Below are 13158 nucleotides of genomic sequence, written 5' to 3'. Positions count from 1 at the left end.
ATGTTGTGTCCGCCAAAAACTAAAAAAATAAATATTAAAAAATTCTCTCTCTCTCTCTCTCTTAAAAAAAACTAGTTTTAAAGATAAAATCCAATAAAAATAAAAGGGGTCATACTGGGGCTATTAAATCTTAGGTATAATATTATTTATTGAGCCCTGTGTGCCAGGTACCATGCTAAGAGTTTAATACATTTTTCATTCACTCCTCAGCAATTCACAAATCAAAGTATTGACATCTTCTATTACACATGAAGGAACTGAGGCTTGGAAGCCCAGGGTCCTGCTGCTAGTATGTAGCTAAATGAAGCTTTAAACCCAAAGCCTTGGGAGGGAAAGGGAGAGAAGGGAAATTGCATGGAAATGGAAGGAGACCCTCATTGTTATACAAAATTACATATAAGTGGATGTGAGGGGAAAGGGGCAAAAAAACAAGGGAGAGAAATGAATTACAGTAGATGGGGTAGAGAGAGAAGATGGGAGGAGAGGGGAGGGGGGATAGTAGAGGATAGGAAAGACTGCAGAATACAACAGTCACTAGTATGGCATTATGTAAAAATGTACCGATGTGATTCTGCAATCTGTATACGGGGTAAAAATGGGAGTTCATAACCTACTTAATCAAATGTATAAAATATGATATGTCAAGAGCTTTGTAATGTTTTGAACAACCAATAATAATAAATAAATAAATATTTTAAAAATAAACCCAAAGCCTATGATTTAAAGGACTACATAACTACTCATTTGATATTTAGCTGCAGAAATATTAGACTAACTTGTAGTATTCAGAAGCAGTTTCAAATTCACCAAGAAAAATATATGCATTTCCAAGGTTGCTATACGCTCTTCTTTCAGCAGCTTTATCTCCAAATTCTTTTGCAATAAGAAGGCGCTGAAAAAGAAAAGTTTAATTAGATACAGTCATAATAAAACTGCAAAATATTCTAACTCGAGTTAGAACTTTGATGGATGAAATGATCAGATTCCAGGATCTTTTGTTTATACCTGCTCATGAGATATAACTGCATCCCTGAAGTTGCCAAGGAGATAATGTGTATTTCCAAGATTTCCAAAGGCTCGTCCTTGGGCTGCTCGGTCACCCAAAGCAGTTACTAATGATAGGTTTTCCCTAAGTGATAACAAACAGTGGTTTAAAAAAAATCAGTTTGGAAAGAAGTTCTTATAGTTCAATTTACAGATATAACCAGTTGTATCAAAAGAAGAATTTAAGCTTATAGCTATAATATGATATTTTTAATACATTTATAATGGAGGATAATTACAGGGGTTAGCTGGAAACACTCCAATTTAGACTAACCATTGATATTTCTTGTTTTTGCCACTAAGGGGCACTGGTCTGCAGTTTAAATGAAAACTGCAGATTACTAATACAACACTCACATTTAAGCAATTGATTTGATGATTTATTTTTATTTGCTAGTCCATAATTTTAAAATCTTTATTTCATTATTTTTATTTTTTATTGATTTTATTTAAAAATAAATGACAGCAGAATGCATTACCATTCTTATTGCATGTATACAGCACAATTTTTCATATCTCTTGATTGTATATAAAGTATGTTGACACCAATTCGTGTCTTCATACATGTACTTTGGATAATGATGTCCATCACATTCCACCATCCTTGATAATCCCCTGCCCCCTCCCTTTCCTTCCCACCTCTCTGCCCTATCTAGAATTCATCTATTCCTCCCATGCTCTCCCTCCCTACCCCATTATGAGTCAGCCTCCTTATATCAGAGAAAACATTTGGCATTTCATTTTAATGCTATTAAACTAGAATTCATTAAATGTATTGTTAGTTATTTTGGGATTGGCTGACTTCACTTAGCATTTTCTTCTCCAATGCCAAAAACTTACTACTGGGTAAAGAACATGTAGCGTACCCCTGGCCAAGGTGGGCCCTATCTGCATCAGCCATACTCACTCATAAAAATCCACAGCTGCCTGCAGAGCACTTCTTACTTCTTCTGGAAATTCTCCAACATCCTGGGGACCAGGGCAACCAAAACTCTTCCCTTTGGCATGATACACATTTCCAAGATTGTAAAGTGCTCTTGCCTCTCCCACCTACATGAAGACATCAGCAAAATTGACATTTAAACAGAGACTGAGTATTGATAATGCTTACCACATATATTTGTAATAGTCTTGGGTAGAAATTTCTACATTGGTCATCCATATGAAATCAAACAATTACTTATGAAAAGGCTTTCTATTTACTCTATTTAAAAATTTTTATTGTCTTTTTTTTCACTTCTATTTGTCTATGAATATTCCCCCCCCCCCCCCCCCCCCCCCCGCGCGGGAGCTGGGGTGTGTGTGTCAGGGATTGAACTCAAGAGCACTCAACCACTAAGCCACATCCACAGCCCTATTTTTGTACTTTATTTAGAGACAGGATCTCACTGAGTTGCTTAGTGCCTCGATTTTGCTGAGGCTGGCTTTGAACTTGTGATCCTCCTGCTTCAGCCTCCCCTCACTCGGATTACAGGTGTGCACCACCATGCCTAGCTGAATATTTTCTTTTTTAGATAAACTACAGTATAAACAATATTAAGACACAAAGCAATTTCATTGAAACCCTTTGGCACTTGGCCTATTATAAACTGTTCTCTCATTACCTTGTCATTAAGCTCTCTGGAAATATCCAGATGTCGCTGACAACAAACTATAGCTTCATCAAAATTCCCAAGAACTTTTAAGGTGTTTCCCAGATTGCCACTAGCTTTGGCTTCTCCCAACTGGTCTCCAATAGTCCTGGGAGTGAAGAGAGAGAAGCAAATGGTGTTAATATAAATGGTGTTAAAATGTAAAGCAGCCTGAGTACAGGTTTCCTAGAGGACAATAGACATGCAAGAAAAAGCAATTAGCCTTGAAACCTACTTTAAATAAAAATTTGAAACTTAACATTTCTCAATTTAAATTAATTTTCATTCACTTAACTAAACTCTAGGGTCATTTCATTACTATTTATTCATTTAATTAAACTCTGTGTTTAGCCTAAACATTAGTTTTCAAAAATCAATACTATTAAACTAGAATTTGTTAGTTTTTCTTTAATTGACTGGAAATTTTTTAAAGTGACAGTTATTTTAGGGAGGAAGAATATTAAGAAACAAGTTAATTACCTTGCAAGAGTTAAATCATGATGGTGGTATTCCAATGCTTTGGCATAATCATGCAAATAGAAATAAGCATTACCCAGCTGGCTGTAAATAGCACTAAGTGTTTTAAGGTCTTCAGTTCCAACTTGAACTGCAGCTTCAAAAAATGACACACCAGCACGGCAGTCTCCTGACTTACACAGCCGTTCCCCTTCCAAGGCCAGCTCTAGGCAAGAAGCTTCCATTCTACAAAATTATATAGGACAGACATTTACAACACAACTACTACATCACAGTGTTTTTAACTTCCAGTAATATAATTTACACATTGACTATGTGACTACTCTTACTCAAACTAGTTACCTAATTGAAGCATATAGACATTATTGATAAAACAGTAGTTATACAGCAAGAGCTTATTTGTTTATTTAAATTTCTGAGGCTCAGCAGTCTGTTATAATGGACAGCTAAATATCTTCATATGGAGCTCATTTTAATTGGCCAATCCAAACCAACCCACTCTTTACCAGTGAAAGAACCTAAAGCAGTGTTTCCTAAATTACTGAATTGTGGCAGACTGATGGACTTCTTGAGAGTTTGGGAAGAATACAGAGTGCCTGAGAAGGTGAGGTGCTATAATTAATATCATACTTTATCCAGATATTTAGGTAACCCATTCATCTGCTCATCAACCCCACCCACTGTCCATCCAAATTCTCTCCCTTTCTGTCTTACATACACTCTCCTTCCTTTTTGTATCATACAAGACCATCTATATTCTAAAAAAAATAGAGGAGCAAAATATCTTAATCTTTATGGCACACTTTCACAAAAGAACTAAGTGTTAAGAAATTTGTTAGTCTGAAAGCAATAATTTAATGATATGCAGAAATTCTAATCCCCAAAGTCTATCCCTGAATTGAAAACATCATAAAAGCTGAGTTACTGTAAATATATCTGTGAGGAAAAATAAAACATACTTCTGATTCTAATCCTAAACTTCAGATGGTGACCTTCACCAAAGTTGTCACTGTGTTTCTTCAGCATCTTTATGACTTCTGCCATGTCTATGGTAAATGTTCTTCCTTTTCACATAATGTAGTTCTATAATTTGGCAAATTTTCGTTAAATTGGCACACTATCTATAACTTATCACTTCAAAAAAAAAAAAGAACTGTCTTCATCCAAATCAGTATTCATGAAACTGAACTTGATATGATATTGTATTTACTTTTTAATACATTAAACAAACATGTAACTACTTAAATTTAAAATTACCTTATGTATTACCAGTACCTGGCCCTTATGTGCCACCATATGACCCTCTGAAAACTCTGATTGAGCTCAAGAAACTTTTTAATTTTCAGAACACTACATTATTTCTTACTAGAATTAACTTTGAGCCACTCTAATAGAAGGTGGTTCTTAAATCCTAGTTTCACAATAGCAGAGCTCATATGCAGCAGTTTTTAAACTCTCTGGGGGAAATCTTGCCATCAGTATTCTTCAAAAGCCTCCAATAAATTTTAATGTACAAACTGGGATTAAGAATCACTGCTTCCGGGCTGGGGATATAGCTCAGTTGGTGGAGTGCTCACCTCGCATGCACAAGACCCAGCATTCATGCACAAGACCCAGCATTCAATCTCCAGCATCACAAAAGGGAAAAAAAAAATTACTGCTTCTGCCGGGCATGGTGGCTCACACGTGTAATCCCACCTATAATCTCAGGAGGCTAACACAGGAGGATCACAAGTTCAAAGCCAGCCTCAACAAATTAGTGAAGCCCTAAGCAACTCAGAACATCCTGTCTCTAAATAAAACACACACAAAAAAGATTGGGGATCTGGCTCAGTGTTAAGCTTCCTTGGGTTCAATCCCTGGTGTCTCCCCACCTCCCGCCAAAAAAAAGAATCACTGCTTTTGGTCGGTCACTGTGGTTCATACCTGTAATCCTAGGGACTCAGCAGGTTGAGGCATGATGAAGATTACAAGTTCAAGGCCAGTTCAGCAATTTAGTGAGGCCCTAAACAATTTAGCAAGATCCTATCTCAAAAAATAAAAAGGGCTGAAGATGTGGCCCGGTGATTAAGCACTCCTGGTGTTTTATCCCCAAAAGAAGAAGAAGAAGAAGAAGAAAAAAAAAAAAAATCACTGCTTTAACAGGAAATGTGAATTGAACTAACACACACCTTAATTCACCCAAATACAATTATACTTTGTGTATGCAGTAGCAGGTCAATTAACACATTTCTTTAAGTGCTGTCTTTTAATCTATAAAACTACAAGGTGCCTTAGACCCATAAATTGAAATGCAATTTCAAAAGTAGAAAATGAATCTGATGAAGCTAAAAGAAAATATGAGCTAAGATTAATGGAGCCAATTACAAAGGTTCAAAGCAGATTCCTGGTTAAAAATAAACAATTGTAGAGTAATCTCTAAATGTAAATTTCAAGATTTATAGACAGGTGTTTTTTCTTTACAATTCTACCAAGCCAATGGCTACTGCTTGTTCACAGACTAGTTACCTAACCTTCATTCTCTAAATGATTTATATAAAATAATACAAGAAAACTACTAACATTTTGCTTTACCATTAGCTGAAGCCAATTAGATATAGGAGAAAGATCTAAAATACATGGAAAGATAGATCAGTTAAGTTAGAAACCTTAAATCACTATATTTACATTTCTTTACATGACAGTTTGTAGTTAATAAAGCCTTTTTTGTTTATTTGTTTGTTTTAACTGCCCTTTAAAACTATATTTCTTGGGCTGGGAATGTGGCTAAAGCGGTAGCACGCTCTCCTGGCATGCGTGTGGCCAGGGTTCGATCCTCAGCACCACATACAAACAAAGATGTTGTGTCTGCCGAAAAACTAAAAAAAAAATATATATATATATATGTATATATATATATATAAAATTCTCTCTCTCGCTCTCTTTAAAAAAAAAACTATATTTCTTTCTTTTTTGGGGGGGGGGGGATTACCATGGATTGAACTCAGGGGCACTTGACTACCAAGCAACATCCCCAGTCCTATTTTGTATTTTTTTTAGAGACAAGGTCTCACAAGTTGCTTAGCAACTCACTTTTGCTGAAGCTGGCTTTGAACTCGAGATCCTCCTAGCTAGCCTCCCAAGCCACTAGGATTACAGGTGAGTACCACTGCACCTGGCTAGAACTACATTTCTGAAAATGGGAATGAGAGATTTCTGAAAAGAAAGAGTATTCTGTTTACAGTTATTATACAAAATGATATTCACTGCAGCAAGAAACTACAAACAACTGAAATGTCCACCTACAGATTATTGATTTTAAAAAATTACATGCTACTACCCTGGCATATGACTTCACTGAAGGAGAGTAGGAAAATAGTCACACACACTAGCACCAGCTCAGGATGACTGGGTTATTGGCCAGGAAGTTAGGGTAAAACAGAGCTGGCTATTACAAGACATCCATAAACTGGAAGTTTATAGGTTTTCATAGGTGTTTGCCTATCTCCATATAAAGCAGAGATGTGTCTTCTTCAAATACATATCTTGCCAATAATTGACCTTCTGGATTTAAACATATACGAAACATTATACTGGAACCATAGATCCAAATGATGAGATGACCAACAAAATTTGTTTATAGGCTGAATGGTGTCACAGAGTTACATGGTTTTTTCCATTTGTTTTTTGGGATTGGGTGTTTTGTTTTTTTTTTTTTGGTTGGGAGTGTGTGTAGTTTTTCACTTTCTTTTTTTCAGGGAAGAGGATTAAACCTAGAACCTTGCATGTGCACTCTGCCACCAACCTACCTCCCCACCAAGAGTTACACATTTTTACATATTTGTCATTAGAAATTCCAACTAGAACTCTACTGGCTACACACAGTCCTCCAACTCCATAGATAAAGACAAAAAATTAAAAAGATGAAAAGTTATTTCAGTAATGCCTGAAACAGTCTAAAACTCCCTCAGTTATTGTTAATTCTGAGATATATTATGACTCTAGTATATTTTATTAGAAAAGAAGTCAAAATTCTGGCAAAATCCTCAACTCAATCAAAATAGGGCAGGCTAGCTTATGAATACTTTAGATCATCATTAAATAGTAATGGAGAAAGTAATTCATATCCTCTCTGTAACTATGATAGAATTACTTAATTTATTTACCAGTTGGGTTGAAAATAAAGAATATACCTAAATGTGGAAGACGAATTAGGAGGGCTAAGGATGTAGCTCAGTGGTGGGCCACTTGTGTAGCCCTAGGTTTGATCCCCAGCACCACATACATGACAAGCTCTCCATGAAAATGTATATCACATACAAAGTTTCTTCTACTCATCTGATAGCCTAACTGTATAATCAAAGAAACTATTTATGATATCTATAAATATTACTATCCTTGATTGAAATGTTTTCATTTTTGCTAATAATAGATTGAATATTTTAGGTATGATTCCTAAGTTTCTGTACAAATCCTTGTTATTTCCATTTCTTTAAAAAATATTTTCTTAAACTTTTATTCCACAATAGATTTGACCTTCACAACTTTCTTTACCTCCTTAATTTTGGTTTCTTGTGTTCACAGCACCATTAGTGGAGAGAAACAGGATTAAAATACTGATGCTACATCACTTTTAAAAGAGTTAATAACAGCAATTATGTCCAAATATGACTCTCCCCTCAAAAGACATACATGCTATTTCAGAATAAATGATAGGATTCAGGACTTAAAATCCAAAACAAGAGTACTCCCCATCTCCCCAATATGAAATCTCCTCTCATAAACCTTAGCTCTATCTTCTATGTGTTCTAACTGGGCATACGACTTTTCCATCACCAGTCCTCACTCCAATAAACAATTTTCATCCATTCAATTTACCATGAATATCTAGCTATTCCAGTTTATTTTGTGAAAGAAAAAGTAGCATAAATTATCTAGATTTAAATTTTACATGGCAACTGAGTTTTAAAAGTGATCTTAACACATATCAAATTTAATTTTCAAAATAACTCTGAGATAGGTATAATTACAGAAGGGGAAATTGATGCTCAGACAGGTTATGTGACCTGATTAAGATCAGGTAATGGCAAAGTTGAGAAATGAAATTTTTGTCTTTGTGTCTAAATCCAGGGCTCCTTCTACAATATTATCTCAAACTATTCTTCAGAAAATAATATAACTGATAACTACATTTATCTAGTAAGTTAAAGAATTCAATACCAAAATTTTATCTTCTTTACAATTATATTTCCTTTGCACAAAAAGCTTTGTGCAACCATTTTAGTTTTACAACAACATTAAAGTGTTAAAATTATTATCATACATAGTAACAAGTATGACATGTCCCAAATAAATAAAGAACTAGAGAAGCTAGCATAATGAACCAATGATGTATCCATCTTTCAAGGTCAGCAATTACCAACATGTATCATACTATCAATATAAATTTCTTTTTTTTTTTAAAGAAAGAAAGAGGGGGTGGGGGGAGAGAGAGAGAGAGAGAGAGAGAGAGAGAGAGGAGGGAGGGAGGGAGGGAGGGAGGGGGAGGGGAGGGAGGAAGGATTTTTTTTTAATATTTATTTTTTAGTTTTCAGCAGACACAATATCTTTGTTTGTATGTGGTGCTGAGGATCAAACCTGGGATGCATGCATGCCAGGCAAGCGCGCTATCACTTGAGCCACATCCCAAGCCCTATCAATATAAATTTCATCCTCATTCCTCCAACCCAGATTATCTGGAAGTACATTCCAGAGAGATGAGTCTTTTGGGGGGGAGAAAAATACTATAATACCATTATCACACCTAAATAATTAATAATTTCTTAAAATCAATCATATAGGGCTGGGAATAGAGTTCAGCAGGAGAGCATCACAGAGGCCTTGGGTTAGATTCCTAGGACCACAAAAAATTAATAATCATAATCATAAAAATAATATCTGCTGGATGTGGTGGCACACACCTATAATCCTAAAAACTTGGCAGACTGAGGCAGGAGGATGGTAAACTTGAGGCCAGCCTGTCTCAAAATAAAAAGGGTTGGGGCTATAGCTTGGTGGTAAAGTGCCCCTAGTTTCACCCCCTTTCAATAAGTTTTTGAAAAGTTTAGAAACAAATTTCATTAGTTATCAGCATCTACCTTCCCAAATAGATGCAAAATATTTCATAAAGCATTCTGGTATCCCTCAGAAAGTTTCTTAGTGTTCAAGGATATATTCAATTACAAAATTACAAACTCATCATACCATGGAAACTCCTTCAGGGATAGATGAGGACCTCTACAACGAAAGAACCAATGGATAAAACATACTATGCTAGAGTAGAAGGGTAACTTATACTAGGTCATGATCTAATATAAAGAGCTCAAATCATTATTCACAATTATACAACAATGCAATCAATATATGGCTGGATCTTAAGAACACTGATGAAGCCAGGGATTTATTGGGGACATTCTTTCTAATTAAAAAAAAAAAAAGTTACAGATTTTTAAGTTTCCCTTGATGAAGTCCCATAGCAGCAATGTGCAACCATGTATGACCTGTGCTGTATCATGGCAAAAGGACAAATCTAAGATCCTCCTATAGGAAGAGGTACAATCCACTTCTCCTTAAGCACACCATTCTTCGAAATACTCAAAATGCAGAAAACATCTTAGTGGTTCATATGAGTTATGTCCAATAAAGTTCAATGGACATGTATCAGACAATATGCTAAGCATAAAGGTTGCCTTGTGGAGCTAATAGTCAAAGAGAGCGGCAAAGAGGTAAAAACATACTGAATTTTAATGTAGTTGGTGCTAACAAACAGATGTGCAAAGGCAAAATGTGAGCACAGGGAGGGTCAAACTATGGCATTTAGAAATGGTTTCCAGGAGAAGATAACCTCCGAGCTGAATCTTAGATATTCAGTAGAATTAGTTAAAGAAAGAAATGGGAAGGGAATTCAGGTGATGGAGTGTAGCATAAGTGAAAGCAAAGCCCTGAGATAAGAGACAGTGTAACATGCAAAGAAACAGCTCAAATACAAGGTGGAGAATGGCAGAAAATAAAGTCTATGGAACAGGTAGAAGTCAAGTAATGGAAGATCTTGTATATTATGGTAAGCCTAGGTCTGCCCTACAGGTAATTAAGGTCACCTTGGGCATTAAGCAGAAAGGATGCATGGTTAGCTCTTTAGACTGAGCCATCTTCCAAGAGGATAAGAATGGAGAATAAGGCAGTCTGGAGGGAAGATCCTGGAGACCTGAACTACAGCAATAGTGGAGAGGATGCAGACGAACAGATGAACATGAAAAACATTTAAGGCAGTCAAAACTGTTAACACCTCATGATGGATACAGAGAGTGAGAAGGAAGGAAAGTAGATAAGGCTCAGGTTTTAAGAAAATTGTCCTAAAGGAAAGGGGTAAGGCATTTGATATTAAAAGTTCATCTTATATTGAATATCTTCCATTCTTCACTTGAATTTTTTAAAATTTTTAACAGAAATGTCTTTACCTTGACCATATAAACTTCCTTGGCATGATGGCCTAACATGAACAATCTACTCCACAAGATGATCTCTTCACTCCTTCCTAAACATATGTTAAGGAATCTAAGACTTGGTAGCAAAACACCTTCACTCCTAGATTCTAAATTTAACTCACTGATACAAAATTCCCGTGTCTGTTTCATTAACTTGTAATAGTTTTGATAAACAATTAACTATTGGGCTGGGTTTGTGGCTCAGCGGTAGAGTGCTCGCCTAGCATATGCGAGGCCCTGGGTTCAATCCTCAGCACCACATAAAAATAAAAAATAAAGATATTGTGTCTATCTACAACTAAAAAATAAAATATTAAAAAAAGAATCACCTATTATGCAATCACCTTACTAAATCATTGTTTGTTTTTATTTTATGGTTTGGACAGAACTTCCAGAATAAATGTTAAACAATAATGATAGTACATATATGCTTACTTTGTTCCTATTATATTAGAAACATCACTAATATGTTATCACTAAATGTTAAACTGTCTATAGATTGGTCATGTTTAGAATTTCAAATTTCATTCAATACTCATTTGTTTAAAAAGGCATTTATGAGAGATTGCCATTAAAAATTATAACACAACAGATTGGTCCTTTAGCTGGCAACATAAAAAAGCCATCTTTTATCCTCCAAATATTTAAAATATACTCAATGTTAATATTTGTGTTGCATAAAAATTATAAAGTAACTACTCATAAACTCTTTCAGAGAACACTAATGAACAAACTATAGTATATAATGGGTCTCTGCTATCATTTTCCTATAGAAAGTGTACAAAAATTTGAAACTATCCCAACAAAAAGAAAACATTGCTTACAGAAGATACTGTTATTGGTATATTTTGAATATTTTCAAATTGAAATATGAAATGGTCAGAGTTAAATTCATGTTTAAGAACTAAAAGTCATCCACTAAGAAAGGAATAGTCTTACCTGTAACGAACATGAAAAGAATGGTCTTCCCTCATGCTTATCAAATTTTCCTCCATCGAGTCATATTATAAGCTGAGTAAAATATAAAATTATTTTATTTTGTGCCAATCCATTTCTTTACAATGTAGAATTGTTCGCAGAACATTGTCCAGTTAGTATATTAATGAGTTGGTGTTAATACATCCTAAGCGCCTGCTTCTTCTTTATTAATAGTGAAAGGAGGTCAATGTCAGACAGCTTAAAGGTTCAAAATATATCCCAAATCCTTGTATCTCTGGCCCTTTCAGCAGCACTTCAGCAACATTTCTGCAAAAGGAATACAAGATGCTTTGCTTGAAGTCCCATTTTCAAAGAATAACCTAAAGTAACCCTATGCTGTACATAATCACACAGTTAACTCCACAGACTGCTGTAATGTCAATCACTAGAGTAAACAGCAGAGGGCTTAACTGTCACCATGGAGATTCTAAATAAGGATATGAATATAAGAGATTTGTTTGAAAACTGCAATTTAGTTTTTAAAACTGGTTTAAAGTACAACTTTTTTTTAATGGTACTGTGGACTGCATCCAGGGGTGCTTCACCACCGAACTACCTCCCCAGTCTTTTTTATTTTGAGACAGAGTCTCACTAAGTTGTTCAGGGTGGCCTTGAACTTGTGATCTCTTGCCTCAGCCTCTCTGTAATCCCAGGATTACAGGTGTACACCTCCATATCTGGCTAAAATACAATAATTTTTTGTAATATTTTCTATTATAAACAATAATACAATATGCATCATAATTAACATCTTAAAACAAAATTATCATACTTCAAACTATTAACAAATCAAATGACAAACCAATAATAAGTTAATTCTAAATTCTGTAAATTTATTTCTTCAAAGATATCATACTGGAGTTAGGGTTGTGGCTCAGTGGTAGAGCACTTGCCTAGCACAGGAGAAGCCCTGGGTTCCAACTACAACTAAAAAATAAATATTTTTTAAAAAAGATATCATACTGATAATTGTTGTATTTATTTGTTGTCAAAGTATATTCTATTTAAACTCTCCCATATGTTTAAAATGTTTTTATTAATATTGAATAAGCACAAAAGAAATTATAAAATGTGTATGCTAAAAATAATGACACAACAAAACATTTACTTAACATGACCCAGTACAAGACAAAGAGCATTTCTAGTGCCTTTGAAGTCTCCTGGATACTCCAACTTAATCATCACCTTCCTTTCCTCTCTAAGGTAACCATCAAAATGAATTTTATTCATTATTCCCTTGCTTGTCTCCACAACTTGGCCACAAATGTCTGCATAGCTCTAAATAACATATTACTCAGTTCTGTACAGTTTTGCTTTACCACTATTTTCTGAGAATCATCTCAAATGTTGTTACACATTGCCACAATTAGCTTTTTTTTTTTTCCTGTATCCTATGCCATTATACCAAATGTATTTTTCATTCATGTATTGATGGACATTTGGACTATAGTTTTGGGGGGTTTTGTTTTGTTTCTATTATTAAAAGTACTGCTATGAACATTGTTGTTAATAACAGTGTACTAGTT

General features: G+C 34.9%; 1 protein-coding gene across 5 annotated transcripts in view; it reads right to left on the bottom strand.

The window, feature by feature from the left end:
• The window catches only part of Gpsm2 (G protein signaling modulator 2), a 53479-nt gene that overhangs the window by 28825 nt on the left and 11496 nt on the right, over positions 1-13158 (bottom strand). For 2 of the 5 annotated variants that reach the window (XM_078026924.1, XM_021735118.3), the window contains exons 2-7: positions 11594-11899; positions 3156-3377; positions 2649-2784; positions 1952-2094; positions 1006-1129; positions 777-892 (exon numbers count right to left, since the gene is read on the bottom strand). In XM_078026924.1, the coding sequence (XP_077883050.1) occupies positions 777-892; positions 1006-1129; positions 1952-2094; positions 2649-2784; positions 3156-3377; positions 11594-11649 (797 nt within the window). In that variant the 5' untranslated portion in view covers positions 11650-11899. Of the gene's footprint in view, positions 1-776; positions 893-1005; positions 1130-1951; positions 2095-2648; positions 2785-3155; positions 3378-4111; positions 4132-11593; positions 11900-13158 lie in introns of those variants that run through there. The other 3 variants (XM_021735119.3, XM_078026923.1, XM_013364139.4) reach the window with 3 other exon arrangements.

The sequence above is a fragment of the Ictidomys tridecemlineatus genome, chromosome 11 (assembly GCF_052094955.1).
Source record: "Ictidomys tridecemlineatus isolate mIctTri1 chromosome 11, mIctTri1.hap1, whole genome shotgun sequence".
In the NCBI taxonomy this organism is placed as follows: Eukaryota; Metazoa; Chordata; class Mammalia; order Rodentia; family Sciuridae; genus Ictidomys; species Ictidomys tridecemlineatus.
The sequence above is the reverse complement of the archived record's forward strand: the minus strand, read 5'-3'. Positions and strand labels throughout refer to the sequence as shown.